Source organism: Pristiophorus japonicus, chromosome 32 (assembly GCF_044704955.1).
Source record: "Pristiophorus japonicus isolate sPriJap1 chromosome 32, sPriJap1.hap1, whole genome shotgun sequence".
NCBI classification, from domain to species: Eukaryota; Metazoa; Chordata; class Chondrichthyes; family Pristiophoridae; genus Pristiophorus; species Pristiophorus japonicus.
In genome coordinates, this window is record NC_092008.1 from 10027807 (window position 1) to 10053968 (window position 26162).

Below are 26162 nucleotides of genomic sequence, written 5' to 3' on the forward strand. Positions count from 1 at the left end.
TAGACCACACTGGGAGCACTGTGCACAGTTCTGGTCTCCATATACCTGGGTTAGACCACACTGGGAGCACTGTGCACAGTTCTGGTCTCCATATACCTGGGTTAGACCACACTGGGAGCACTGTGCACAGTTCTGGTCTCCATATACCTGGGTTAGACCACACTGGGAGCACTGTGCACAGTTCTGGTCTCCATATATCTGGGTTAGACCACACTGGGAGCACTGTGCACAGTTCTGGTCTCCATATACCTGGGTTAGACCACACTGGGAGCACTGTGCACAGTTCTGGTCTCCATATACCTGGGTTAGACCACACTGGGAGCACTGTGCACAGTTCTGGTCTCCATATACCTGGGTTAGACCACACTGGGAGCACTGTGCACAGTTCTGGTCACCATATTATAAAAAGGAGATAGAGTCACTGGAGAGGGTGCAGAGAAGATTTACAAGGACGATTCCAGAAATACGAGGGTACACATATCAGGAAACGATGAACAGGCTGGGTGTCTTTTCTCTGGAAAAGAGAAGGTTGAGGGGTGACCTAATAGAGATCTTTAAAATGATGAAAGGTTTTGATGGAGTGGATACAGAGAGAGTGTTTCCACTTGTGGGGAAGAGCATAACTAGAGGCCATCAATATAAGATAGTCACCCAGAAACCCAATGGGGAATTCAGGAGAAACTTCTTTACCCAGAGAGCGGTGAGAATGTGGAACTCGCTGCCACAGGGAGGGGTTGAGGTGAATAGTATCGAGGTATTTAAGGGGAGGCTGGACAAGTATATGGGGGAGAAGGGAATAGAGGGATATGGAGATAGAGTTAGATGAGGAAAGACGGGAGGAGGCTCGAGTGGAGCATAAACACCGGCATGGCCTGGTTGGGCTGAACGGCCTGTTTCTGGGCCGTATATCTTGGTGGTTTAATACATTCGTTGCGAGTTTTCTGAGAGGAGGGTTAAGGGGCAAATCATCCTCTAAACACTAATCTGAAACAGAAAGACTCAACGTACCTTATATCACATTGCTCACAGCTGAAGGGGAAAGAAATAGAACAGAATTAGACAGTGCACAAAAATAATCATTAATTCTATAGATACAGAATAAAGCTCCCTCTACACTATCCCATCAAACACTCCCAGGGCAGGTACAGGGGGATAGATACAGAGTAAAGCTCCCTCTACACTGTCCCATCAAACACTCCCAGGGCAGGTACAGCACAGGGTTAGATACAGAGTAAAGCTCCCTCTACACTGTCCCCATCAAACACTCTCAGGGCAGGTACAGCACGGGTCCCTGTTGGGGAGACTCCCTATAGAACTAGGGGGAATAATTTCACAATAAGAGGTCGCCCAACTAAAACTGAGATGAGGAGGAATTTCTTCTCTCAGAGGGTTGTAAATCTGTGGAATTCTCTGCGCCAGAGAGCTGTGGAGGCCAGGACATTGAATATATTTAAGGAGGCGATAGACAGATTTTTGAGCAATCAGTGAGTGAAGAGTCATGGGGAGTGGGCAGGGAAGTGGAACTGAGTCCATGATCAGATCATCCATGATTCATCCATGAGTCCATGATTTAAATGAAGGAATTGAGTGTAATATCTCCAAGTTTGCAGATGACACTAAGCTGGGAGGCGGTGTGAGCTGTGAGGAGGACGCTAAGAGGCTGCAGGGTGACTTGGACAAGTTAGGTGAGTGGGCAAATGCATGGCAGACGCAGTATAATGTGGATAAATGTGAGGTTATCCACTTTAGTGGCAAAAATAGGAAGACAGAATATTATCTGAAGGGTGACAGATTAGGAAAAGGGGAGGTGCAACGAGACCTGGGTGTCATGGTACATCAGTCATTGAAAGTTGGCATACAGGTACAGCAGGCGGTGAAGAAGGCAAATGGTATGTTGGCCTTCATAGCGAGGGGATTTGAGTATAGGAGCAGGGAGGTCTTACTGCAGTTGTACAGGGCCTTGGTGAGCCCTCACCTGGAATATTGTGTACAGTTTTGGTCTCCTAATCTTGTGGATATCTGAACGGAATATATGGAATTAAGGACAGTAAAGTAAACGGGATATATGAAAATGTATAAGCCATGGAAGAATAGCTGGGAGAATGTCAGATTGCAAATAGTGCAACATCAGCATAGCTAACAGTCTGTCTCAAGGTTTCAAGTCACTAATCCTGCCAATGACATCTAATTGTAACATAAAATAAATCTGCAGAATTGCAAGGTCTCAGTAAATAGTCACACCATTAGATTGAAACATTTAGAGGCAATACTTGAGCTTTCAAGAAGAACATCTCATATAGATTGACTAATGAGTTAGACTGTCAATCCATTTGTATTTTGTTATCTGATTTCAAAACTGTATAACTGTTGACGCTTTACGATGCAACTTCACCTATCCGTAGGGAGTGTGTACGCTCTATCCAGAGAGTATATCTTCTGTCTGATAGGTCTTACTGGCCGGTAATAAAGACTGCTTTGTTCAAAGCACAAGAGGTATTCGACTCAGTAATTTTACTGAACCAGATTGAGGTAAAAGAATCCAGGAATTTACAATCTGAGGAAGGACATTCTTGTTATTGAGGGAGTGCAGCGAAGGTTCACCAGACTGATTCCCGGGATGGCGGGACTGACATATGAAGAAAGACTGGATCGACTAGGCTTATACTCACTGGAGTTTAGAAGGATGAGAGGGGATCTCATAGAAACATATAAAATTCTGACGGGACTGGACAGGTTTGATGCAGGAAGAATGTTCCCGATGTTGGGGAAGTCCAGAACCAGGGTCACAGTCTAAGGATAAGGGGTAAGCCATTTAGGACCGAGATGAGGAGAAATTTCTTCACCCAGAGAATTGTGAACCTGTGGAATTCTCTACCACAGAAAGTTGTTGAGGCCGGTTTGTTAGATATATTGAAAAGGGAATTAGATGTGGCCCTTACAGGTAAAGGGATCAAGGGGTATGGAGAGAAAGCGGGAAAGGGGTACTGATGGAATGATCAGCCATGATCTTATTGAATGGTGGTGCAGGCTCGAAGGGCCGAATGGCCGATTCCTGCTCCTATTAGGTATGTTCTTATAAAAGGGGTCCATGATGGGGAGACTCCCTTTATATCGGGGTCCCTGATGGGGAGACTCCCTCTATATCGGGGTCCCTGATGGGGAGACTCCCTCTATATCGGGGTCCCTGATGGGGAGACTCTATATCGGGGTCCCTGATGGGGAGACTCCCTCTATATCGGGGTCCCTGATGGGGAGACTCCCTCTATATCGGGGTCCCTGATGGGGAGACTCCCTCTATATCGGGGTCCCTGTTGGGGAGACTCCCTCTATATCGGGGTCCCTGATGGGGAGACTCCCTCTATATCGGGGTCCCTGATGGGGAGACTCCCTCTATATCGAGGTCCCTGATGGGGAGACTCCCTCTATATCGGGGTCCCTGATGGGGAGACTCCCTCTATATCGGGGTCCCTGATGGGGAGACTCCCTCTATATCGGGGTCCCTGATGGGGAGACTCCCTCTATATCGGGGTCCCTGATGGGGAGACTCCCTCTATATCGGGGTCCCTGATGGGGAGACTCCCCCTATATCGGGGTCCCTGATGGGGAGACTCCCTCTATATCGGGGTCCCTGATGGGGAGACTCCCTCTATATCGGGGTCCCTGATGGGGAGACTCCCTCTATATCGGGGTCCCTGATGGGGAGACTCTATATCGGGGTCCCTGATGGGGAGACTCCCTCTATATCGGGGTCCCTGATGGGGAGACTCCCTCTATATCGGGGTCCCTGATGGGGAGACTCCCTCTATATCGGGGTCCCTGATGGGGAGACTCTATATCGGGGTCCCTGATGCGGAGACTCTATATCGGGGTTCCTGATGGGGAGACTCTATATCGGGGTCCCTGATGGGGAGACTCTATATTGGGGTCCCTGATGGGGAGACTCCCTCTATATCGGGGTTCCTGATGGGGAGACTCTATATCGGGGTCCCTGATGGGGAGACTCCCCCTATATCGGGGTTCCTGATGGGGAGACTCTATATCGGGGTCCCTGATGGGGAGACTCTATATCGGGGTCCCTGATGGGGAGACTCCCTCTATATCGGGGTCCCTGATGGGGAGACTCTATATCAGGGTCCCTGATGGGGAGACTCCCTCTATATCGGGGTCCCTGATGGGGAGACTCTATATCGGGGTCCCTGATGGGGAGACTCCCTCTATATCGGGGTCCCTGATGGGGAGACCCTATATCGGGGTCCCTGATGGGGAGACTCTATATGAGGGTCCCTGATGGGGAGACTCTATATCAGGGTCCCTGATGGGGAGACTCTATATCAGGGTCCCTGATGGGGAGACTCTATATCAGGGTCCCTGATGGGGAGACTCCCTCTATATCGGGGTCCCTGATGGGGAGACTCTATATCGAGGTCACTGATGGGGAGACTCTATATCGGGGTCCCTGATGGGGAGACTCTATATCGGGGTCCCTGATGGGGAGACTCTATATTGGAGTCCCTGATGGGGAGACCCCCTCTATATCGGGGTCCCTGATGGGGAGACCCCCTCTCCATGTAACTGCAGGGTTAACGTTGAAGAGGCTGTGTTACTGACGGCGTGGCCTTGTGGGATGATGAAGAGAATGTTTGGTCGGGAAGTGGGATCTGCAGTAATTAAACGCAGTGATTCATCGGTGGATGACATCAGCCCCACACTCAGCCCCTACCTCCCCCGGTCGACTGCAATGCAGCAGGCTTCTGCCATGGTAGGCCGCCTGTTGCTAGGATACGGGCCGGAGGTGCTTTTAGTGTTCGCTGTGATCACTTGGCCCCAGTTACAGAACCAAAGGCCTCCGAGACAGAACAACGGCCCACGTGGTCGCTCTTTCCTTCTCTCCCCGCAGAGCACAAGTCTGACAGCAGACTGTTCATTCCCTCGCCGGTACCCCCCCGCCCTTCCATTATCGATTGGGGGCGCCTCCCCCCCCCCCAGTAAAACGCTTCACTCACGCAGCGTAAATCAGACTCAATCTGACACCAAGCCACATAAGGAGACATTAGGGACAAAGGCTGGGTCAGAGGTCGGTTTTAAGGAGCATCTTAAAGGCGGAGGAGAGAGGTGGAGAGGTTTAGGGAGGGAGTTCCAGAGCTTGGGGCCCAGGCAACAGAAGGCACGGCCACCGATGGTGGAGCGATTATAATCAGGGCGATGCGCAAGAGGGCAGAATTGGAGGAGTGCAGAGATCTTGGAGGGTTGTAGGGGCTGGAGGAGGTTACAGAGACAGGGAGGGGTGTAGGGGCTGGAGGAGGTTACAGAGATAGGGAGGGGTGTAGGGGCTGGAGGGGGTTACAGAGATAGGGAGGGGTGTAGGGGCTGGAGGAGGTTACAGAGATAGGGAGGGGTGTAGGGGCTGGAGGAGGTTACAGAGATAGGGAGGGGTGTAGGGGCTGGAGGGGGTTACAGAGATAGGGAGGGGTGTAGGGGCTGGAGGAGGTTACAGAGATAGGGAGGGGTGTAGGGGCTGGAGGGGGTTACAGAGATAGGGAGGGGTGTAGGGGCTGGAGGAGGTTACAGAGATAGGGAGGGGTGTAGGGGCTGGAGGAGGTTACAGACACAGGGAGGGGTGTAGGGGCTGGAGGGGGTTACAGAGATAGGGAGGGGTGTAGGGGCTGGAGGAGGTTACAGAGATAGGGAGGGGTGTAGGGGCTGGAGGAGGTTACAGAGATAGGGAGGGGTGTAGGGGCTGGAGGAGGTTACAGAGACAGGGAGGGGTGTAGGGGCTGAAGGAGGTTACAGAGATAGGGAGGGGTGTAGGGGCTGGAGGGGGTTACAGAGATAGGGAGGGGTGTAGGGGCTGGAGGAGGTTACAGAGATAGGGAGGGGTGTAGGGGCTGGAGGGGGTTACAGAGATAGGGAGGGGTTTAGGGGCTGGAGGGGGTTACAGAGATAGGGAGGGGTGTAGGGGCTGGAGGAGGTTACAGAGACAGGGAGGGGTGTAGGGGGTGTAGGGGCTGGAGGGGGTTACAGAGATAGGGAGGGGTTTAGGGGCTGGAGGGGGTTACAGAGATAGGGAGGGGTTTAGGGGCTGGAGGAGGTTACAGAGATAGTGAGGGGTTTAGGGGCTGGAGGGAGTTACAGAGATAGGGAGGGGTATAGGGGCTGGAGGAGGTTACAGAGATAGGGAGGGGTTTAGGGGCTGGAGGGGGTTACAGAGATAGGGAGGGGTATAGGGGCTGGAGGGGGTAACAGAGATAGGGAGGGGTGTAGGGGCTGGAGGGGGTTACAGAGATAGGGAGGGGTTTCGGGGCTGGAGGGGGTTACAGAGATAGGGAGGGGTGTAGGGGCTGGAGGGGGTTACAGAGATAGGGAGGGGTGTAGGGGCTGGAGGAGGTTACAGAGATAGGGGGGGGTATCGGGGCTGGAGGGGGTTACAGAGATAGCGATGGGGGGGGCGGGGGGTAGATTGCAGAGATCAGCTCCTCTCACCCCTGAACCCTGACATTTGACTTTAGGCTTGCCTCTCCTGCAGGATTGCTCTGCAATCTCCAGGAACTGGAAGGCCAATGTTCCGGACACTGCTCAGAGCAGGGAGGGGAGGAGGGAAGGAGAGAGGAAAAGAAAGAGAGAAGGGAAGAGGCAAAGTGGGAAGGAAGGAGGGAGAGAAGGAGCGAGGGAAGGAGAGAGGCAAGGAGGGAGGCAAGGAGGGAGGGAAGGAGGGAGGGAAGGAGGGAGGGAATGAGGGAGGGAAGGAGAGAGGCAAGGAGAGAGGGAAGGAGGGAGGGAAGGAGGGAGGGAAGGAGGGAGGGAAGGAGGGAGGGAAGGAGGGAGGGAAGGAGGGAGGGAAGGAGAGAGGCAAGGAGAGAAGGAAGGAGGGAGGGAATGAGGGAGGGAATGAGGGAGGGAAGGAGGGAGGGAAGGAGAGAGGGAAGGAGGGAGGGACGGAGAGAGAGGCAAGGAGGGAGGGAAGGAGGGATGCCGGGAGGGAGTGAGGCTGGCAAGGAGGGAGTGAAGGTGTTATGTATTAATGCTTGGGGGTCACCAGACACCAGAGGGCGCCGAGGTCGGAGGTCATCGGGCAGTACGCATGAGGCATGTGAGCTTGGTCACCTGTACATAAGCGGGGTGCCTTTATCACGCTGGCACTCTTGGGCTGGAATAAAGATGGATCGGGTTGTACCTGAGTGAGTTTACAGTAACCAGACCCTTGAGTCATTACAATTGGCGACGCGGTAATTTAAGAACCTTCACATGCACACTGGACATTGTTGGAATCCTGGAGAGATTTGTGGAGGGCGAGGATTGGGCGGATTTTGCCGAGCGCCTGGATCAGTATTTTGTGGCCAACGGCCTGGAGGCAGAGGCCCACGCAGTTGGTTCTCCTCACCGTTTGTGGTCCGAAAATTTACGGCCTCATGAAGAACCTTCCCTTGCCTGTACGACTGGCAGAGAAAGGGCACGAGGAATTGTGTACGTTGGTGGTTATCTGAAGCCACAAGAGGGGATCACCATATCACGCTACCGTTTCTACACGCGTGTTCGTGCTGAGGGTCAGGCCGTGTCAGGATTTGTCGCCGACCTGCCACGTCTTGCTGAGCCGTGTAAGTTCGGGAACACGCTGGAAGACATGCTGCGTGGTGTCTTCGTGATCGGCATCAGCCATGATGCGATCCTCAGGGAGCTGTTGGCTGCAGAGACCCTGGATTTGAAAAAGGCCATCGCGACTGCCCAGGCATGCATGACGACGGATGATAATTTGAGGCAGATATCCTCGACGAGTCGGAGTTCCACGGCATGTACTGTAAACAAGATGGCGTCGTCTTCGGGCAGCGCTGCTGACGCAAAAACCTGCCGCTGCTCAGAGCCCGCCAACTGGTTCGATCCAGATTTCACCCTGTTGGCGTTGTGGGGGCAATCGTCAGCCTGATCAGTGTCGGTTTGAGCAATACTCATGCAATGGACGTTCGAAAGCGGGGCATCGTCACCAGGATGTGTCCACAACGGAGCAAGCGTGGTGCGGCTCACCACGTGGTTGATGAGGACCAGTTCAGTGATGGCCCGGATACGCAACCCGAGGAGGAAGTGAATGGACAGTATTCGTTCCGGAGCAAGAGCCAGCGGATAGTCGTTAATGTGAAGCTGAATGGCCTGCCTGTATCAATGGAGCTGGACACGGGTGCGAGCCGGTCGCTAACGGGCCAAAGGACATTGGACAGGTTGTGGGACACTAAGGCTGTGAAACTGAAGCTGAGTCCAGTCAATGCCAGGTTGCGTACTTACACTAAGGAACTCATACCGGTGCTCGGCAGTGCAGAAATCGAGGTGTCATATGACGGTATGGTTCACGAACTACCATTATAGATCATCCCAGATAATGGTCCAATGCTGTTCAGCAGGAATTGGCTCGAGAAAACCAAGCTGAACTGGAATGATGTCAAGATGTTGTCCTGGGTGGATGACACTTCGTGTGCTCAAGTATTGAAAAAGTTTCCGTCTTTTGGCATTGGTAATTTTACGGGAGCCAAGGTGCAGATTCACCTGGATTCCAATATCACAAAGCTCGCTCTGTTCCATACATGATGAGGGAGAAGGTTGAAATTGAGCTCGACAGACTCCAGCGTGAAGGGATCATATCACCGGTCGAGTTTAACGAGTGGGCGAGTCCCATTGTTCCTGTGTTGAAGAGTGATGGCACTGTCAGGATTTGTGGAGACTACAGGGATACGATTAACCGATTTTCGAAACAGGATCAGTATCCGTTACCGAAGACTGATGACCTGTTCGCCATGCTAGCTGGTGGAAAGTCGTTCACGAAACTGGATCTGACGTCGGCCTATATGGCACCTTCATTGCGAGAGGGATGGAGTACAAAAGCAGGGAGGTCCTGCTGCAACTGTACAGGGTATTGGTGAGGCCGCACCTGGAGTACTGCGTGCAGTTTTGGTCACCTTACTTAAGGAAGGATATACTGGCTTTGGAGGGGGTACAGAGACGATTCACGAGGCTGATTCGAGAAATGAGGGGGTTACCTTATGATGATAGATTGAGTAGACTGGGTCTTTACTCCTTGGAGTTCAGAAGGATGAGGGGTGATCTTCTAGAAACATTTAAAATAATGAAAGGGATAGACAAGATAGAGGCAGAGAGGTTGTTTCCACTGGTCGGGGAGACCAGAACTAGGGGGCACAAAATACGGGGGGGAGCCAATTTAAAACCGTGAGGAGACCAAACTTTACAACCGTTGCAAGGATGAGCTGTCCATTCAGTCAGGCTGTTTACGGTGGGGTAATCGTGTAACCATGCCAAAGAAAGGTCGAGAGAAATTTGTCCGTGAACTTCATAGCACTCATCCTGGTATTGTCACGATGAAGTCCATTGCTAGGTCTCATGTTTGGTGGCCTGGAATTGACTCTGATCTGGAATCATGCGTGCATCAGTGCAATACTTGCATGCAGCGAAGTAACGTACCAGCGGAATCTCCGCTGAGTCTTTGGTCGTGGCCCTCCAAACCATGGTCCAGGATCCACATTGATTTTGCGGGGCCCGTTCCTAGGAAAGATGCTTTTTGTCGTAGTAGATGCATATTCTAAGTGGATAGAGTGTGTTATTATGTCATCCAGCACGTCTACAGCTACCATCGAGAGCCTTCGTATCATGTTTGCTACTCAGGGTTTGCCTGACATTGTTGTGAGCGACAACGGATCTTGCATCACAAGTCTTGAGTTCCAGGAGTTCATGAAACTCAATGGCATCAGACATGTGAGATCAGCTCCATTCAAGCCTGCTTCTAATGGTCAGGTAGAGCGTGCCGTTCAAACGATCCAAGCAAAGTATGAAACGTGTAACTCAGGGCTCACTGCAGAGACGGTTGTCATGTATATTGCTCAGTTACAGGTCAAGACTTCATACACTTACTGGGGTTCCTGCTGAGCTATTGATGAAGAAAAATCTCAAGACCAGGCTTTCTCTTGTTCATCCTGATTTGAATAATCGTGTTGAAAAGAGACGTCAAAGTCAGCAATGGTGTCATGGTCGTGTTGCCGTGTCACGAGGCAATCTCGGCCAACGATCCGGTTTGTGTTCTGAACCATGGTCAAGGTCCAAAGTGGATCGCCAGCACAGTCACAGCCCCCTCCCCCAGCAGTCTCCCCTCCAAACACGCGCCCCCACCTCTCACTCCCCTCCTCCTCTCTCCCTCCCCCCTCACTCCACACTCCCCTCTCCCTCCCCTCCCCCTCTCTCCCTCCCCCCTCGCTCCCCACTCCCCTCTCCCTCCCCTCCCCCTCTCTCCCTCCCCCCTCGCTCCCCACTCCCTCCCCTCCCCCTCTCTCCCTCCCCCCTCGCTCCCCACTCCCCTCTCCCTCCCCTCCCCCTCTCTCCCTCCCCCCCCCCTCGCTCCACACACCACTCCCCCTCTCCCTCCCCCCCTCGCTCCACACTCCCCTCCTCCTCTCTCCCTCCCCTCCTCCTCTCTCCCTCCCCCCTCGCTCCCCACTCCTCTCTCCCTCCCCTCCCCCTCTCTCCCTCCCCCCTCGCTCCACACACCACTCCCCCTCTCCCTCCCCCCCTCGCTCCACACTCCCCTCCTCCTCTCTCCCTCCCCTCCTCGCTCCACACTCCCCTCTTCCTCTCTCCCTCCCCCCTCGCTGCACAAACCTCTCCCCCTCTCCCTCCCCTCCCCCTCTTTCCCTCCCCCCCTCGCTCCACAAACCTCTCCCCCTCTCCCTCTCCCTCCCCCTCTCTCCCTCCCCCCCTCTCCCTCCCCTCCCCCTCTTTCCCTCGCTCCACACTCCCCTCCTCCTCTCTCCCTCCCCCCCTCGCTCCACACACCACTCCCCCTCTCCCTCCCCCCCTCGCTCCACACTCCCCTCTTCCTCTCTCCCTCCCCCCTCGCTGCACAAACCTCTCCCCCTCTCCCTCTTTCCCTCCCCTCCTCGCTCCACAAACCTCTCCCCCTCTCCCTCTCCCTCCCCCTCTCTCCCTCCCCCCTCTCCCTCCCCCTCCCCCTCTTTCCCTCCCCCCCTCGCTGCACAAACCTCTCCCCCTCTCCCTCCCCTCCTCCTCTCTCCCTCCCCCCTCGCTCCACACTCCCCTCTTCCTCTCTCCCTCCCCCCTTGCTCCACACTCCCCTCCTCCTCTCTCCCTCCCCCTCTCGCTCCACACACCATTCCCCCCTCCCCTCGCTCCACACTCCCCTCTTCCTCTCCCTCCCCCCCTCGCTGCACAAACCTCTCCCCCTCCCCCTCTTTCCCTCCCCCCCTCGCTCCACAAACCTCTCCCCCTCTCCCTCCCCCTCTCTTCCTCCCCCCCTCGCTCCACAAACCTCTCCCCCTCTCCCTCCCCCCCTCTCCCTCCCCCACTCGCTCCACACTCCCCTTCCCCCCTCTCCCTTCCACCCTCGCTCCACACACCCCTCCCCCTCTCTCCCTCCCCCCTCGCTCCACACTCCCCTCCCCCTCTCTCCCTCCCCCACTCGCTCCACACTCCCCTTCCCCCCTCTCCCTTCCACCCTCGCTCCACACTCCTCTCCCCCTCTCTCACTCCCCCCCTCGCTCCACATTCCCCTCCCCCTCTCCCTCCCCCTCTCTCCCTCCCCCCCTCGCTCCACACTCCCCTCCCCCTCTCGCTCCACACTCCCCCCTCTCTCCCTCCCCCTCACTCCCTCCCCCCCTCGCTCCACACTTCCCTCCCCCTCTCCCTCCCCCCCTCACTCCCCCCTCGCTCCATACTCCCCCCTCTCCCTCACCCTCTCGCTCCACACACCCCTCCCCCTCTCTCCCTCCCCCCTCGCTCCACACACCCCTCCCCCTCTCTCCCTCCCCCCTCGCTCCACACTCCCCTCCCCCTCTCTCCCTCCCCCCCTCGCTCCACACTCCCCTCCCCCTCTCGCTCCACACTCCCCCCTCTCTCCCTCCCCCTCACTCCCTCCCCCCCTCGCTCCACACTTCCCTCCCCCTCTCCCTCCCCCCCTCACTCCCCCCTCGCTCCATACTCCCCCCTCTCCCTCACCCTCTCGCTCCACACTCCCCTCCCCCTCTCTCCCTTACCCTCTCGCTCCACACTCCCCTCCCCCTCTCTCCCTCCCCCCTCGCTCCACACTCCCCTCCCCCTCTCTCCCTCCCCCCCTCGCTCCACACTCCCCTCCCCCTCTCACTCCCCTCCCCCTCCCCCCTCGCTCCACACTCCCCTCACCCTCTCTCCCTCCCCCATCGCTCCACACTCCCCTCTCCCTCCCCTCCCCCTCTCTCCCTCCCCCCTCGCTCCACACTCCCCTCCCCCCTCCCTCCTCACTCTCTTCCCCCCTCCTCCCTCTCCCTCCCCCTCTCCCCACATACCCCTTTCCCATCTGCCCCCTCCCCTCCCCCCCTTGCCCCCCTCTCCCACTCCCTCCTACCCCCCTCCCCACATCCTCCCCCATTCCCCCACCCCCTCTTCTCCCTCCTCCCCCTCTTCCCCTCCCCCTCTCTCCCTCCCCCCTCTCCCTCTCCCACTCCCACCTACCCCCCTCCCCACATCCTCCCCCGTTCCCCCGCCCCCTCTTCTCCCTCCGCCCCCTCTCCCCCTCCCCCCTCCCCCTCTCCCCCCCCCTTCCCCCTCCCCACCTACCTTTCTGCGGAGGCCGGAAGCCCTCGGGCAGCAGCGTGTCCTGCCGATTGCCCAGCACGAAAGCGAGCCCGCAGAGGACCAGGGCATCCATGGCCCCCAGGATGGCCAGCACGAAGGCCCAGTGGATGGAGCAGGCCCCCAGGGCGTAGCTGCCCGCCTGGGGCCCGCACAGCCGGCGCACCTCGGCCGTCTCCCAGCCGGCGGGGAAGGTGAGGCAGCCCAGCGCCTGGCAGCTTGCTGTGCGCAACAAGAGGCGGGCGTTAGAGAGAGAGAGAGAGAGACGCAAGCTCCGCCCCCGCCCCCGACCCCCCCCCACGCCCCCCCCCCCACCCTCTCAGCACATCCCCAATCCTCGCGCGGCCGGTGAAGGCCTTGTTTTTCTGGGTGGGGGGGGGGGACGTGAAGCGGCCAGTCTGTGTACAGCAAGATCCCACCAAACCCGCACGGCAATTCTGACCGCATCGGCCAATTCTTTTTCTGTCGTTGTTGCTCGGAGGATAAATATCGGGGCCCCCAGGACACCGGCGAGATCTCTTCCCCTCCCCCCCCCCCCCGCCCTTCTTCCAATCCAATAGTGGCTGTGAGCTCTCTCGCGTCCTCTCCCGGGAGAGCTGGGGGGGGGGAGGTGGGGGAAGTGAGGGGTGTGGGGGCTGTCGGGTTTTAATGTCTCATCCCCAAGGGCAGACCCCTCTCTCGGGCCGGACGTGTGACCCACTGCTCACACACTGGTCTCCATCTCTCTCTCTCACCTTCCCTCCATCCTCCCTCTCTCTCCGTCCCTCCCTCCTTCTCTCCTTGCCTCCACCCCTTCCTCTCTCTCTCTCTCCCACTCTCCTTCCCTCCATCCCTCTCTCTCTCCATTTCTCCCTCCCTCCATCCCCCTCTCTCTCCATCCCTCTCTCCTTCCTTCCCTCTCTCTCCTTCCCTCCATCCCTCTCTCTCTCCATTCCTCCCTCCCTCATCCCTCTCTCTCTCCATCCCTCACTCCCTCCTTCCCTCTCTCTCCTTCGCTCCATCCCTCTCTCTCTCCATTCCTCCCTCCCTCACTCCCTCCCTCTCTCTCCTTCCCTCCATCCCTCTCTCTCTCTCCATTCCTCCCTCCCTCCATCCCTCTCTCTCTCCATTCCTCCCTCTCTCCTTCCCTCCATCCCTCTCTCTCTCCATCCCTCCCTCCATCCTTCCCTCTCTCTCCTTCGCTCCATCCCTCTCTCTCTCCATTCCTCCCTCCCTCGCTCCCTCCCTCCTTCCCTCTCTCTCCTTCCCTCCACCCCTCCCTCCCTCGCTCCTTCTCTCCGTCCCTCCCTCTCTCCCTCTCCCCTTCCCTCCATCCCTCTCTCTCTCCGTCCCTCCCTCTCTCCCTCTCTCCTTCCCTCCATCCCTCTCTCTCTCCTTCCCTCCCTCCCTCGCTCCTTGCCCCCGTCCACCTCTCTCTCCCCCTCCCTATCCTCACTCCCTGCCGACACGACCTCCCTCTCGGGCCGAGGACATCTAACGGGAGCAGCAGAGGACGGGACTGGAGGGGTCCGATTAAAAAAACACCTCGAGTCCCGATCAGTGCAAAAAAAAACGTGATTTTTTCTCGCAGAATCCCTGTCTCTGTCTCTTTCCCGTCCTCTGGGTCCTGTGTCTCAACATGGCCCCAGATCTCGAGCCTGTAAACCCCTGTCCGGGACAAAGCAGCCCCGCTCGATGGGCCCTGCTCCCCACCACCTTCAACACTCACTCCCTCCACCACCGGCGCACCGTGGCTGCAGTGTGCACCGTCCACAAGATGCACCGCGGCAACTCGCCAAGGCTTCTTCGGCAGCACCTCCCGAACCCGCGACCTCTACCGCCTAGAAGGACAAGGGCAGCAGTTCCATGGGAACACCACCCCCTCCACGTTCCCCTCCCAGTCACACACCATCCCTCGACTTGGAAATATATCGGCCGTTCCTCCACCGTTAGCTGTCCGCCAAATCTTAGCCACCTCCCAGCATTTCCTCTTCCCCCATGTGCAGAAGATTAAGGGGCGAGTGGTTAATGGTCGTTGAACCGAGGCGGGTAGATGGAGTTAAGATGCAGATCAGCCACGATCTCATTCTATGGTGACAGGCTCGAGGGGCTGAATGGGCCTCCTCCTGTTCCTAATGTAACAGGCTCGAGGGGCTGAATGCCTCCTCCTGTTCCTAATGTAACAGGCTCGAGGGGCTGAATGGCCTCCTCCTGTTCCTAATGTAACAGGCTCGAGGAGCTGAATGGCCTCCTCCTGTTCCTAATGTAACAGGCTCGAGGGGCTGAATGGCCTCCTCCTGTTCCTAATGTAACAGGCTCGAGGGACTGAATGGCCTCCTCCTGTTCCTAATGTAACAGGCTCAAGGGGCTGAATGGCCTCCTCCTGTTCCTAATGTAACAGGCTCGAGGGACTGAATGGCCTCCTCCTGTTTCTAATGTAACAGGCTCGAGGGGCTGAATGGCCTCCTGTTCCTAATGGAACAGGCTCGAGGGGCTGAATGGCCTCCTGTTCCTAATGTAACAGGCTCGAGGGGCTGAATGGGCCTCCTCCTGTTCCTAATGTAACAGGCTCGAGGGGCTGAATGGCCTCCTCCTGTTTCTAATGTAACAGGCTCGAGGGGCTGAATGGGCCTCCTGTTCCTAATGTAACAGGCTCGAGGAGCTGAATGGCCTCCTGTTCCGAATGTAACAAGCTCGAGGGGCTGAATGGCCTCCTGTTCCTAATGTAACAGGTTCGAGGGGCTGAATGGCCTCCTGTTCCTAATGTAACAGACTCGAGGGGCTGAATAGCCTCCTGTTCCTAATGTAACAGGTTCGAGGGGCTGAATGGCCTCCTGTTCCTAATGTAACAGACTCGAGGGCTGAATAGCCTCCTGTTCCTAATGTAACAGACTCGAGGGGCTGAATGGGCCTCCTGTTCCTAATGTAACAGGCTCGAGGAGCTGAATGGCCTCCTGTTCCGAATGTAACAAGCTCGAGGGGCTGAATGGCCTCCTGTTCCTAATGTAACAGGCTCGAGGGGCTGAATGGCCTCCTGTCCCTAATGTAACAGGTTCGAGGGGCTGAATGGCCTCCTCCTGTTCCTAATGTAACAGGCTCGAGGGGCTGAATGGCCTCCTCCTGTTCCTAATGTAACAGGCTCGAGGGGCTGAATGGCCTCCTCCTGTTCCTAATGTAACAGGCTCGAGGAGCTGAATGGCCTCCTCCTGTTCCTAATGTAACAGGCTCGAGGGGCTGAATGGCCTCCTCCTGTTCCTAATGTAACAGGCTCGAGGGACTGAATGGCCTCCTCCTGTTCCTAATGTAACAGGCTCGAGGGGCTGAATGGCCTCCTGTCCCTAATGTAACAGGCTCGAGGGGCTGAATGGGCCTCCTCCTGTTCCTAATGTAACAGGCTCGAGGGGCTGAATGGCCTCCTCCTGTTCCTAATGTAACAGGCTCGAGGGGCTGAATGGCCTCCTCCTGTTCCTAATGTAACAGGCTCGAGGGGCTGAATGGCCTCCTGTTCCTAATGTAACAGGCTCGAGGGGCTGAATGGCCTCCTGTTCCTAATGTAACAGACTCGAGGGGCTGAATAGCCTCCTGTTCCTAATGTAACAGACTCGAGGGGCTGAATAGCCTCCTGTTCCTAATGTAACAGGCTCGAGGGGCTGAATGGCCTCCTCCTGTTCCTAATGTAACAGGCTCGAGGGGCTGAATGGCCTCCTGTTCCTAATGTAACAGGCTCGAGGGGCTGAATGGGCCTCCTCCTGTTCCTAATGTAACAGGCTCGAGGGGCTGAATGACCTCCTCCTGTTCCTAATGTAACAGGCTCGAGGGGCTGAATGGCCTCCTCCTGTTCCTAATGTAACAGACTCGAGGGGCTGAATGGGCCTCCTCCTGTTCCTAATGTAACAGGCCCGAGGGGCTGAATGGCCTCCTGTTCCTAATGTAACAGGCTCGAGGGGCTGAATGGCCTCCTGTTCCTAATGTAACAGGCTCGAGGGGCTGAATGGCCTTCTGTTCCTAATGTAACAGGCTCGAGGGGCTGAATGGTCTCCTGTTCCTAATGTAACAGGCTCGAGGGGCTGAATGGTCTCCTGTTCCTAATGTAACAGGCTAACAGGCTCGAGGGGCTGAATGGCCTGCTCCTGTTCCTAATGTAACAGGCTCGAGGGGCTGAATGGCCTCCTCCTGTTCCTAATGTAACAGGCTCGAGGGGCTGAATGGCCTCCTCCTGTCCCTAATGTAACAGGCTCGAGGGGCTGAATGGCCTCCTCCTGTTCCTAATGTAACAGGCTCGAGGGGCTGAATGGGCCTCCTCCTGTTCCTCATGTAACAGGCTCGAGGGGCTGAATGTCCTCCTGTTCCTAATGTAACAGGCTCGAGGGGCTGAATGGGCCTCCTCCTGTTCCTAATGTAACAGGCTCGAGGGCCTGAATGGCCTCCTCCTGTTCCTAATGTAACAGGCTCGAGGGGCTGAATGGTCTCCTCCTGTTCCTCATGTAACAGGCTCGAGGGGCTGAATGTCCTCCTCCTGTTCCTAATGTAACAGGCTCGAGGGGCTGAATGGCCTCCTCCTGTTCCTAATGTAACAGGCTCGAGGGGCTGAATGGCCTCCTCCTGTCCCTAATGTAACAGGCTCGAGGGGCTGAATGGCCTCCTCCTGTTCCTAATGTAACAGGCTCGAGGGGCTGAATGGGCCTCCTCCTGTTCCTCATGTAACAGGCTCGAGGGGCTGAATGTCCTCCTGTTCCTAATGTAACAGGCTCGAGGGGCTGAATGGGCCTCCTCCTGTTCCTAATGTAACAGGCTCGAGGGGCTGAATGGCCTCCTCCTGTTCCTAATGTAACAGGCTCGAGGGGCTGAATGGGCTCCTCCTGTTCCTAATGTAACAGGCTCGAGGGGCTGAATGGGCCTCCTCCTGTTCCTAATGTAACAGACTCGAGGGTTCAATGGCCTCCTCCTGTTCCTAATGTAACAGACTCGAGGGGCTGAATGGGCTCCTCCTGTTCCTAATGTAACAGATTCGAGGGGCTGAATGGGCCTCCTCCTGTTCCTAATGTAACAGGCTCGAGGGGCTGAATGGCCTCCTCCTGTTCCTAATGTAACAGGCTCGAGGGGCTGAATGGCCTCCTGTCCCTAATGTAACAGGCTCGAGGGGCTGAATGGGCCTCCTCCTGTTCCTAATGTAACAGGCTCGAGGGGCTGAATGGCCTCCTCCTGTTCCTAATGTAACAGGCTCGAGGGGCTGAATGGCCTCCTCCTGTTCCTAATGTAACAGGCTCGAGGGGCTAAATGGGCCTCCTCCTGTTCCTAATGTAACAGGCTCGAGGGGCTGAATGGGCCTCCTCCTGTTCCTAATGTAACAGGCTCGAGGGCCTGAATGGTCTCCTCCTGTTCCTCATGTAACAGGTTCGAGGGGCTGAATGTCCTCCTGTTCCTAATGTAACAGGCTCGAGGGGCTGAATGGGCCTCCTCCTGTTCCTAATGTAACAGGCTCGAGGGCCTGAATGGCCTCCTCCTGTTCCTAATGTAACAGGCTCGAGGGGCTGAATGGTCTCCTCTTGTTCCTCATGTAACAGGCTCGAGGGGCTGAATGTCCTCCCGTTCCTAATGTAACAGGCTCGAGGGGCTGAATGGGCCTCCTCCTGTTCCTCATGTAACAGGCTCGAGGGGCTGAATGGCCTCCTGTCCCTCATGTAACAGGCTCGAGGGGCTGAATGGGCCTCCTCCTGTTCCTAATGTAACAGGCTCGAGGGGCTGAATGGCCTCCTCCTGTTCCTAATGTAACAGGCTCGAGGGGCTGAATGGGCTCCTCCTGTTCCTAATGTAACAGGCTCGAGGGGCTGAATGGGCCTCCTCCTGTTCCTAATGTAACAGACTCGAGGGTTCAATGGCCTCCTCCTGTTCCTAATGTAACAGGCTCGGGGGGCTGAATGGGCTCCTCCTGTTCCTAATGTAACAGACTCGAGGGGCTGAATGGGCCTCCTCCTGTTCCTAATGTAACAGGCTCGAGGGGCTGAATGGCCTCCTCCTGTTCCTAATGTAACAGGCTCGAGGGGCTGAATGGCCTCCTGTCCCTAATGTAACAGGCTCGAGGGGCTGAATGGGCCTCCTCCTGTTCCTAATGTAACAGGCTCGAGGGGCTGAATGGCCTCCTCCTGTTCCTAATGTAACAGGCTCGAGGGGCTGAATGGCCTCCTCCTGTTCCTAATGTAACAGGCTCGAGGGGCTGAATGGCCTCCTGTTCCTAATGTAACAGGCTCGAGGGGCTGAATGGCCTCCTCCTGTTCCTAATGTAACAGGCTCGAGGGGCTGAATGGGCCTCCTCCTGTTCCTAATGTAACAGCCTCGAGGGGCTGAATAGGCCTCTTCCTGTTCCTAATGTAACAGGCTCGAGGGGCTGAATGGCCTCCTGTTCCTAATGTAACAGGCTCGAGGGGCTGAATGGCCTCCTGTTCCTAATGTAACAGGCTCGAGGGGCTGAATGGCCTCCTCCTGTTCCTAATGTAACAGGCTCGAGGGGCTGAATGGGCCTCCTCCTGTCCGCTGGGCACCTGCCAGCTCAGGATGGGAGCTAAACCGACTGTGGGCCTGTCCGGGGTCCAGGGGCCGAGGGGTTCGGGGATGGAGTGTTCCGTCGCTCCGGCTCAGACCCCGGGCCGGAGTCGGGAAACTCAGTTGGTGACCCGTGGGAGAGAGGCTGACGCCGGCACTGAGTGACGGTCAGAGGGGTAGGGAGCGGGAGGGGGGAGGGGAGAGAGGGGTGAGGGGAGAGAGAGGGAGGGGGGTGGAGAGAGGGGGAGGGGGCGGGGGGAGAGGAGGGAGACCAAGCGGGTGGGGGAGGGGGAGAGGAGACAGGGGGTTGGGGGTGGGGAGCGGAGGGGGGAGAGTGGGAGGGGGAGAGGAAGGAGGGGAGGGGAGGGGAAGGGGGTGGGGGAGGAAGTGATGGGGAGGGGGGAGGGGCAAACGGTTGGGAAGGGAGGACAAGAGGCTTGATCAGATCCCCGCGGTGTTAGATGAAACACTGGAATATTCTCCATGTATGTTCCAGGCCCCCCCCTGGACCTGCCCCGTGCCATACCAGGGGCATTTCTGTGGGATTGCCCCCACTAATCCCCCTCCCCCCGCTGCCCCCCCTCCCCAGATGACGGCACCCCAATCTGATGGCCGTGACATTCGGCAACAGCGGCATCACTTAGAATCATCACACAGCGCAGGAAGAGGCCATTCCGCCCATTGTGACTGCCCCTTGCTCCCTTTCCCCTATTCTTCCCCCCATTACAGGCAAGAGCTCCAAACATTCCTCGCGCCCAAATATACCGGCCCAGACTCGAGGGGTGGGGGGTAAAGATTCGTGGTGAACCCCAACCCCCCCACCCCGCCTTGGAGGCTCCGACTCCCACAGAGGTTGGTTAAGGGCGGGGCAACTCCAGTGGCAACCAGGCAGGTCCAGCCTTCAGCAATCTGGCCACCCGTGGGTCTGGCTATTCGACTGTGGGGTGCTTCGTGGCTCAGTCCCGATCCTGTCCTCTCAGCCTCCTTTCTTTCTTTTAAAAAATCTTTTTGCCCTTCTCTTGATTGCCGAGGCTCCCTTGCCAGGCTGACTGGCCCCATTGCCAGGCTGGCTAGCCGGGGCATTTCAGAGTCAGGCACCTCTGGCAGGGACTGGAGCCACGTGTAGGCCTCCAGTTGTCAAACTCTCTGGGTAGGATGCCAAGAAGTGGGGGGGGGGGGGGCGCATGGGCGTGTGGCCTAATTCCACCCATTTCTCCCCAAACGGGAGGGTGCTGAGGCCAATGGTAGACCCCCTCCACACACCCCCCGCCCCTCCACTCCACCAACAGCGAGGCTCCGGGGGCGGGAACAGCTAGGCCAGGAATGGAACCTGGGCCGTTACTGCCCTGTACGAAGGGCTCAGTCCCACACACAAGAACATAAGGATTAGGAGCAGGAGTCGGCCATTCGGCCCCTCGAGCCTGCTCCGCCATTCAATGAGCTCGCGGCTGGTCATCGACCTCAACTCCACTTTCCCGCCCGATCCCTTGATTCCCGTAATATCCAAAGATTTATCGATCTCAGCCTTGAATATACTCAACGACTGAGCCCCCACGGCCCTCTGGGGCAGAGAGTTCCCGAGGTTCACCCCCCTCTGAGTGAAGAAATTCCTCCTCATCTCAGTCCTAAATGGCCGCCCCCTTATCCTGAGACTGTGACCCCTGGTTCTAGACTCCCCAGCCCGGGGGGGGAAACACCCTCCCTGCATCTACCCTGTCAGGCCCTGTAAGAATTGTGTGTGTTTCAATGCGATCACCTCTCATTCTTCTAAACTCCAGAGAGAAAGGACCCAGTCTGCTCAATCTCTCCTCATAGGACAATGCCCCCATCCCAGGAATCAGTCTGGTGAACCTTCGCTGCACTCCCTCTATGGCAAGTATATCCTTCCTTAGGTAAGGAGACCCAAACTGTGCACAATACTCCAGGTGTGGTCTCACCAGGGCCCGATATAATCGCAGTAAGGCATCTTTACTCTTATACTCAAATCCTCCTGTAATAAAGGCCAACATACCATTTGCTTTATTAATGGCTTGCTGTACCTGAATGCTAAATCTCTATGTTTCATTCAAAACTTGGCTGCCCCATATCCTAACTCGCACCAAGTCCCACTCACCCATCGCCCTCTGTGCTCACTGACCCCGTGTCCTAACTCGCACCGAGTCCCGCTCACCCATCGCCCTCTGTGCTCACTGACCCCGTGTCCTAACTCGCACCGAGTCCCGCTCACCCATCACCCCCTGTGCTCACTGCCCCGTGTCCTAACTCGCACCGAGTCCCACTCACCCATCACCCCCTGTGCTCACTGCCCCGTGTCCTAACTCCCACCCAGTCCCGCTCACCCATCACCCCCTGTGCTCACTGCCCCGTGTCCTAACTCGCACCCAGTCCCACTCACCCATCACCCCCTGTGCTCACTGACCCGTGTCCTAACTCGCACCGAGTCCCGCTCACCCATCGCCCTCTGTGCTCACTGACCCCGTGTCCTAACTCGCACCGAGTCCCGCTCACCCATCACCCCCTGTGCTCACTGCCCCGTGTCCTAACTCGCACCGAGTCCCACTCACCCATCACCCCCTGTGCTCACTGCCCCGTGTCCTAACTCGCACCCAGTCCCGCTCACCCATCACCCCCTGTGCTCACTGACCCCGTGTCCTAACTCGCACCGAGTCCCACTCACCCATCACCCCCTGCCCCGTGTCCTAACTCACACCGAGTCCCACTCACCCATCACCCCCTGTGCTCACTGCCCTGTGTCCTAACTCGCACTGAGTCCCACTCACCCATCACCCACTGTGCTCACTGCCCCGTGTCCTAACTCGCACCGAGTCCCACTCACCCATCACCCCCTGTGCTCACTGCCCTGTGTCCTAACTCGCACCGAGTCCGCTCACCCATCACCCCCTGTGCTCACTGCCCCGTGTCCTAACTCGCACCGAGTCCCACTCACCCATCACCCCCTGTGCTCACTGCCCCGTGTCCTAACCCACACCGAGTCCCACTCACCCATCACCCCCTGTGCTCACTGCCCCGTGTCCTAACCCACACTGATTCCCACTCACCCATCACCCACTGTGCTCACTGCCCCGTGTCCTAACCCACACTCAGTCCCACTCACCCATCACCCACTGTGCTCACTGCCCCGTGTCCTAACCCACACTGAGTCCCACTCACCCATCACCCACTGTACTCGCTGCCCCGCTTTGGCTCCCGGTTAAGCAACGCCTCGATTTCAACATTCTCCGTCCTTGCGCTCAAATCCCTCCTGTAATAAATCGGTGTCTGAGACACAGCCGAGCCAGATTAACCGATGAAGGGCCTGGATGCGTCGCCTGACGACAATTAACGCGCCCCCCCACCCCCAAACGAACCCCGACGACCTCCGACCCTGACCGAACGGCAAAGATAACGGTTCGTACCGGCAGACAGCTGGAGCCAGGCGCAAACCTTGTAGACGGTGGCCGGGCTGAAGAAGCGGTAAAGGCCCAAGCCGCCCAGGCTAGCCAGCACCAGCGCCAGGGCCATGCAGACGAAGACAGCCGCTGTCTGGAAGGAAGGCACAGGCGAGAGAGTGGCCAGCGAGCCCCTGCACTCGGGCGGGCCGTCCGTCTCCAGGCACACCTCGAACAGGCCGAAGCCTCCCGCCGGAGCCGGGGGCCGGGCCTGGCCCGCGGCCCGGACCCAGGACGGCTCGATCAGCACCACCACCTCCAGCACGGCAAAGCACAGGGTGCAGACGGCCCAGAGCGCGCCCAGGGCCCGGGCGTTGCGCACAAAGTCCGTCTGGTAGAGCTGTGCCACCTCCTGTGCGGCGAGCATGGCTCTCGCCCGCCCGGCCCTCCCTGATCGCCGGAGCCCCGCGCCGGCTGGGCCCTGGGACACTCGGCCTCCCCTCGCACTGCTTCTCTCTGCAGCAACAGACTGTGCGGATCGCTGCCGATCTGACAGCCCATCCGTCAAGGCCACACGTGTCCTCCTCCACACAGCCCGATTGCAGGAACCTTCAATTCTCACACAAGCACAGCTTCCGATGCCAACGCCAGAGCAGCCACAGCATTCACGCTCCGCCTTTATCGCAGAACATTCCTCCCGGCCCCTTCCGTCAACCCCGACAGTGAGACAAAGCAGGGTCGATTCCGAGGGACTGCCCGTGATGATGATCTCGCAGGTTGCACCAGATGCTGTCTGTGATCGAGCGGGGTTTAATCTCCGCCAGTACTGCGCTCACTGACTTGGTTAATTTCGCCTCTCTGAGCTGTCGTCTGTCAACCGGTTAAGGGTCTTTTAAGATTATCGAGCACGCAGCAACCTTGCGGAGGACCCGCACCAGGCGAGCAGATTTAATCCGCGGTTAGCGATCGGCCAGGGCTGAGGGAGTGACTGCCTGCGGCATGTGGTTAGACTCTTTGAGGGGTGGTTCCGGGAGTTACAGCAGCGAGGGAAGGAGGGGAGTTACCCGGTGCCACGCTTTCGGGAGGATGTGAAGGCCTCGGAGAGGGTCCAGGGGAGATTGGCCAGAATGGTCCCGGGGGCTGAGGGGCTCCAGTGACGGGGAGAGACTGGAGAAGCCGGGGCTGTTCCCCTCGGAGCAGAGAAGGTTGAGGGGAGATTGAGCAGAGGTGTTCACAATGAGGACGTGTTTAGAGGGAGTAAGTAACGAGAGCCTGTTTCCAGTGGTTGAAGGGTCGAGAACCAGAGAACGCAGGTTTAAGACAAATGGCAGAAGAACCAGCGCCCGGGGGGAGGGAGGGATGAGGAAAAATGGTTTCTACGCAACGAGTGGGTAAGAACTGGAACGTGTTGCCTGAGTGGGTGGCCATTATCATCATAGGTCTGGGCCGCCCATGATAGGGTGGTGGAGGCAGACTCAATGGTACTCTTCGAAAGGGGATAAATAGTTGAAGGAGAAAAAGTGCAGGGATTTGGGGAAGGAGAGGGGGAAGAGTGGGACTGATCGAACGGGCGATCCAGACCCGGCACAGACTCGATGGGCCGAATGGCCTCCGCCTGTGCCGTATTGGTCTATGATTCTGTGGGGAGCAAACGACTTGTGTTTCAGTATAACTTACTTGGCCCATCGCTCTCTGATCCGTAGACACGGCATTCGCTCAGAGTCCAATTGTTGAGGGAGCCAGTTAGGCCGGCCCATGTGCAAAGCAAGATCCCACAGAGGACTCGCGGCCGGTCCATTTCACTTCCTGGGTGCGACACGAATGCGCTCCACCGCCAACGAATTATCTTTCAAGTGCAATCACTGCCGCGATGTCGCCAAATATAAGTGGGCCAATTTCTGCACAGCAAGCTCCCACAAACAGCAATGAGATAAATGCCCAGTTTTTTTTGATGGTGATGTAATGCCCTTCACCCATTAGTGACTGTAGGAGCTTTTACGTCCCAGCTGAGGGGGGGGTTCAGACGTGGGGGTCTCGTGTGTAACGTCTCATCCCAAAGCACGATTGCCCCGACAGTGCGGTGCTCCCTCAGTACTGACCCTCCGACAGTGCGGCGCTCCCTCAGTACCGCCCCTCCGACAGTGCGGGGCTCCCTCAGTACTGCCCCTCCGACAGTGCGGCACTCCCTCAGTACTGCCCCTCCGACAGTGCGGCACTCCCTCAGTACTGCCCCTCCGACAGTGCGGCGCTCCCTCAGTACTGCCCCTCCGATAGTGTGGCGCTCCCTCAGTACTGCCCCTCCGATAGTGTGGCGCTCCCTCAGTACTGCCCCTCCGATAGTGTGGCCCTCCCTCAGTACTGCCCCTCCGACAGTGCGGGGCTCCCTCAGTACTGCCCCTCCGATAGTGTGGCACTCCCTCAGTACTGCCCCTCCGACAGTGCGGTGCTCCCTCAGTACTGCCCCTCCCACAGTGCGGCGCTCCCTCAGTACTGCCCCTCCGACAGCGCAGTACGGCGCTCCCTCAGTACCACCCCTCCGACAGCGCAGTGCGGCGCTCCCTCAGTACTGCCCCTCCCACAGTGCGGCGCTCTCTCAGTACTGCCCCTCCGACAGTGTGGCGCTCCCTCAGTACTGCCCCTCCGACAGTGCGGTGCTCCCTCAGTACTGCCCCTCCCACAGTGCGGCGCTCCCTCAGTACTGCCCCTCCGACAGCGCAGTACGGCGCTCCCTCAGTACTGCCCCTCCGACAGTGCGGGACTCCCTCAGTACCGCCCCTCCCACAGTACACAAACTAGGGTTGCATTCCCTTGGATTTAGAAGGTTCGGGGGCGATATGATCGACGTTTTCAGGGTATTAAGGGGAACAGATCGGGTGGGTAGAGAGACGTTTTCCGCTGGTTGGGGAGTCTGGGACCAGGGTGCAGAGTCTAAACATTAGAGCCAGGCCTTTCGGAGTGAAATTTGGAAGCACTTCCACACACCGAGGGTGGTAGAATTTTTGAACTCTCTCCCGTAAATGGATATTGATGCTGGGTCAATTCTTCATTGTAAATCGGAGTTTGAAAGATGTTTGTCAACCAAAGGTAGCGAGGGGCAAAGGCGGGTAAGGTGGAGTTCAGTCGCAGATCAGTCGTGATCTCAACGATGAGCGTTACACACGGCAGAGGAGCGGGGGGGGGGGAAGAATTGAGATAAAGAGATGGGAATGCGAGAGATATGTTCGAGAGGCAGTGGATTGGAATGAATTACGGAGCACACATCGGAGTCCTATGCCGCCCCCACCCCGCGCTTCCTTATTCGCGTGTCCACTCTCCGCGGGCGAGGAAACACGGTGCGCGTCGCAGGGCTATTCGACTACAGAAGCATCGCCAGAGCCGAGGCCAACCCTGCTTTGAACCCCCCCCCCCCCCCCCTCTCATCCCCCAAATTTTGCACATCAGCCCACTATCCATCGGGAGGGGGGGTTGGAATGTCAATGGCCGTCTCTTCTCCCCCCTCCCTCCCCGGCTAGCGGGTACTGAGGCCAACCGTAGTGAGGTCACCGCCCCCCCGCCCCCCCTCCCACCACCACATTCCGGCCCGCCCGAGGACTCCGCCGGCCGCTTTAAGAAAGACGGATGTCGCAGATCGCAGTAGGGGGA

At 57.4% G+C, this 26162-nt stretch overlaps 1 protein-coding gene across 1 annotated transcript in view; it reads right to left on the reverse strand.

The window, feature by feature from the left end:
- The window catches only part of lhfpl4b (LHFPL tetraspan subfamily member 4b), a 30802-nt gene extending 7614 nt beyond the window's left edge, over nucleotides 1–23188 (reverse strand). Inside the window, exons 1-3 of the mRNA XM_070869000.1 lie at nucleotides 22548–23188; nucleotides 12598–12834; nucleotides 1009–1029 (exon numbers count right to left, since the gene is read on the reverse strand). Coding sequence (XP_070725101.1) covers nucleotides 1010–1029; nucleotides 12598–12834; nucleotides 22548–22947 — 657 coding nt within the window. The 5' untranslated portion in view covers nucleotides 22948–23188 and the 3' untranslated portion in view covers nucleotide 1009. The remainder of the gene's footprint in view (nucleotides 1–1008; nucleotides 1030–12597; nucleotides 12835–22547) is intronic.
- Nucleotides 23189–26162: the final 2974 nt, after the last annotated feature.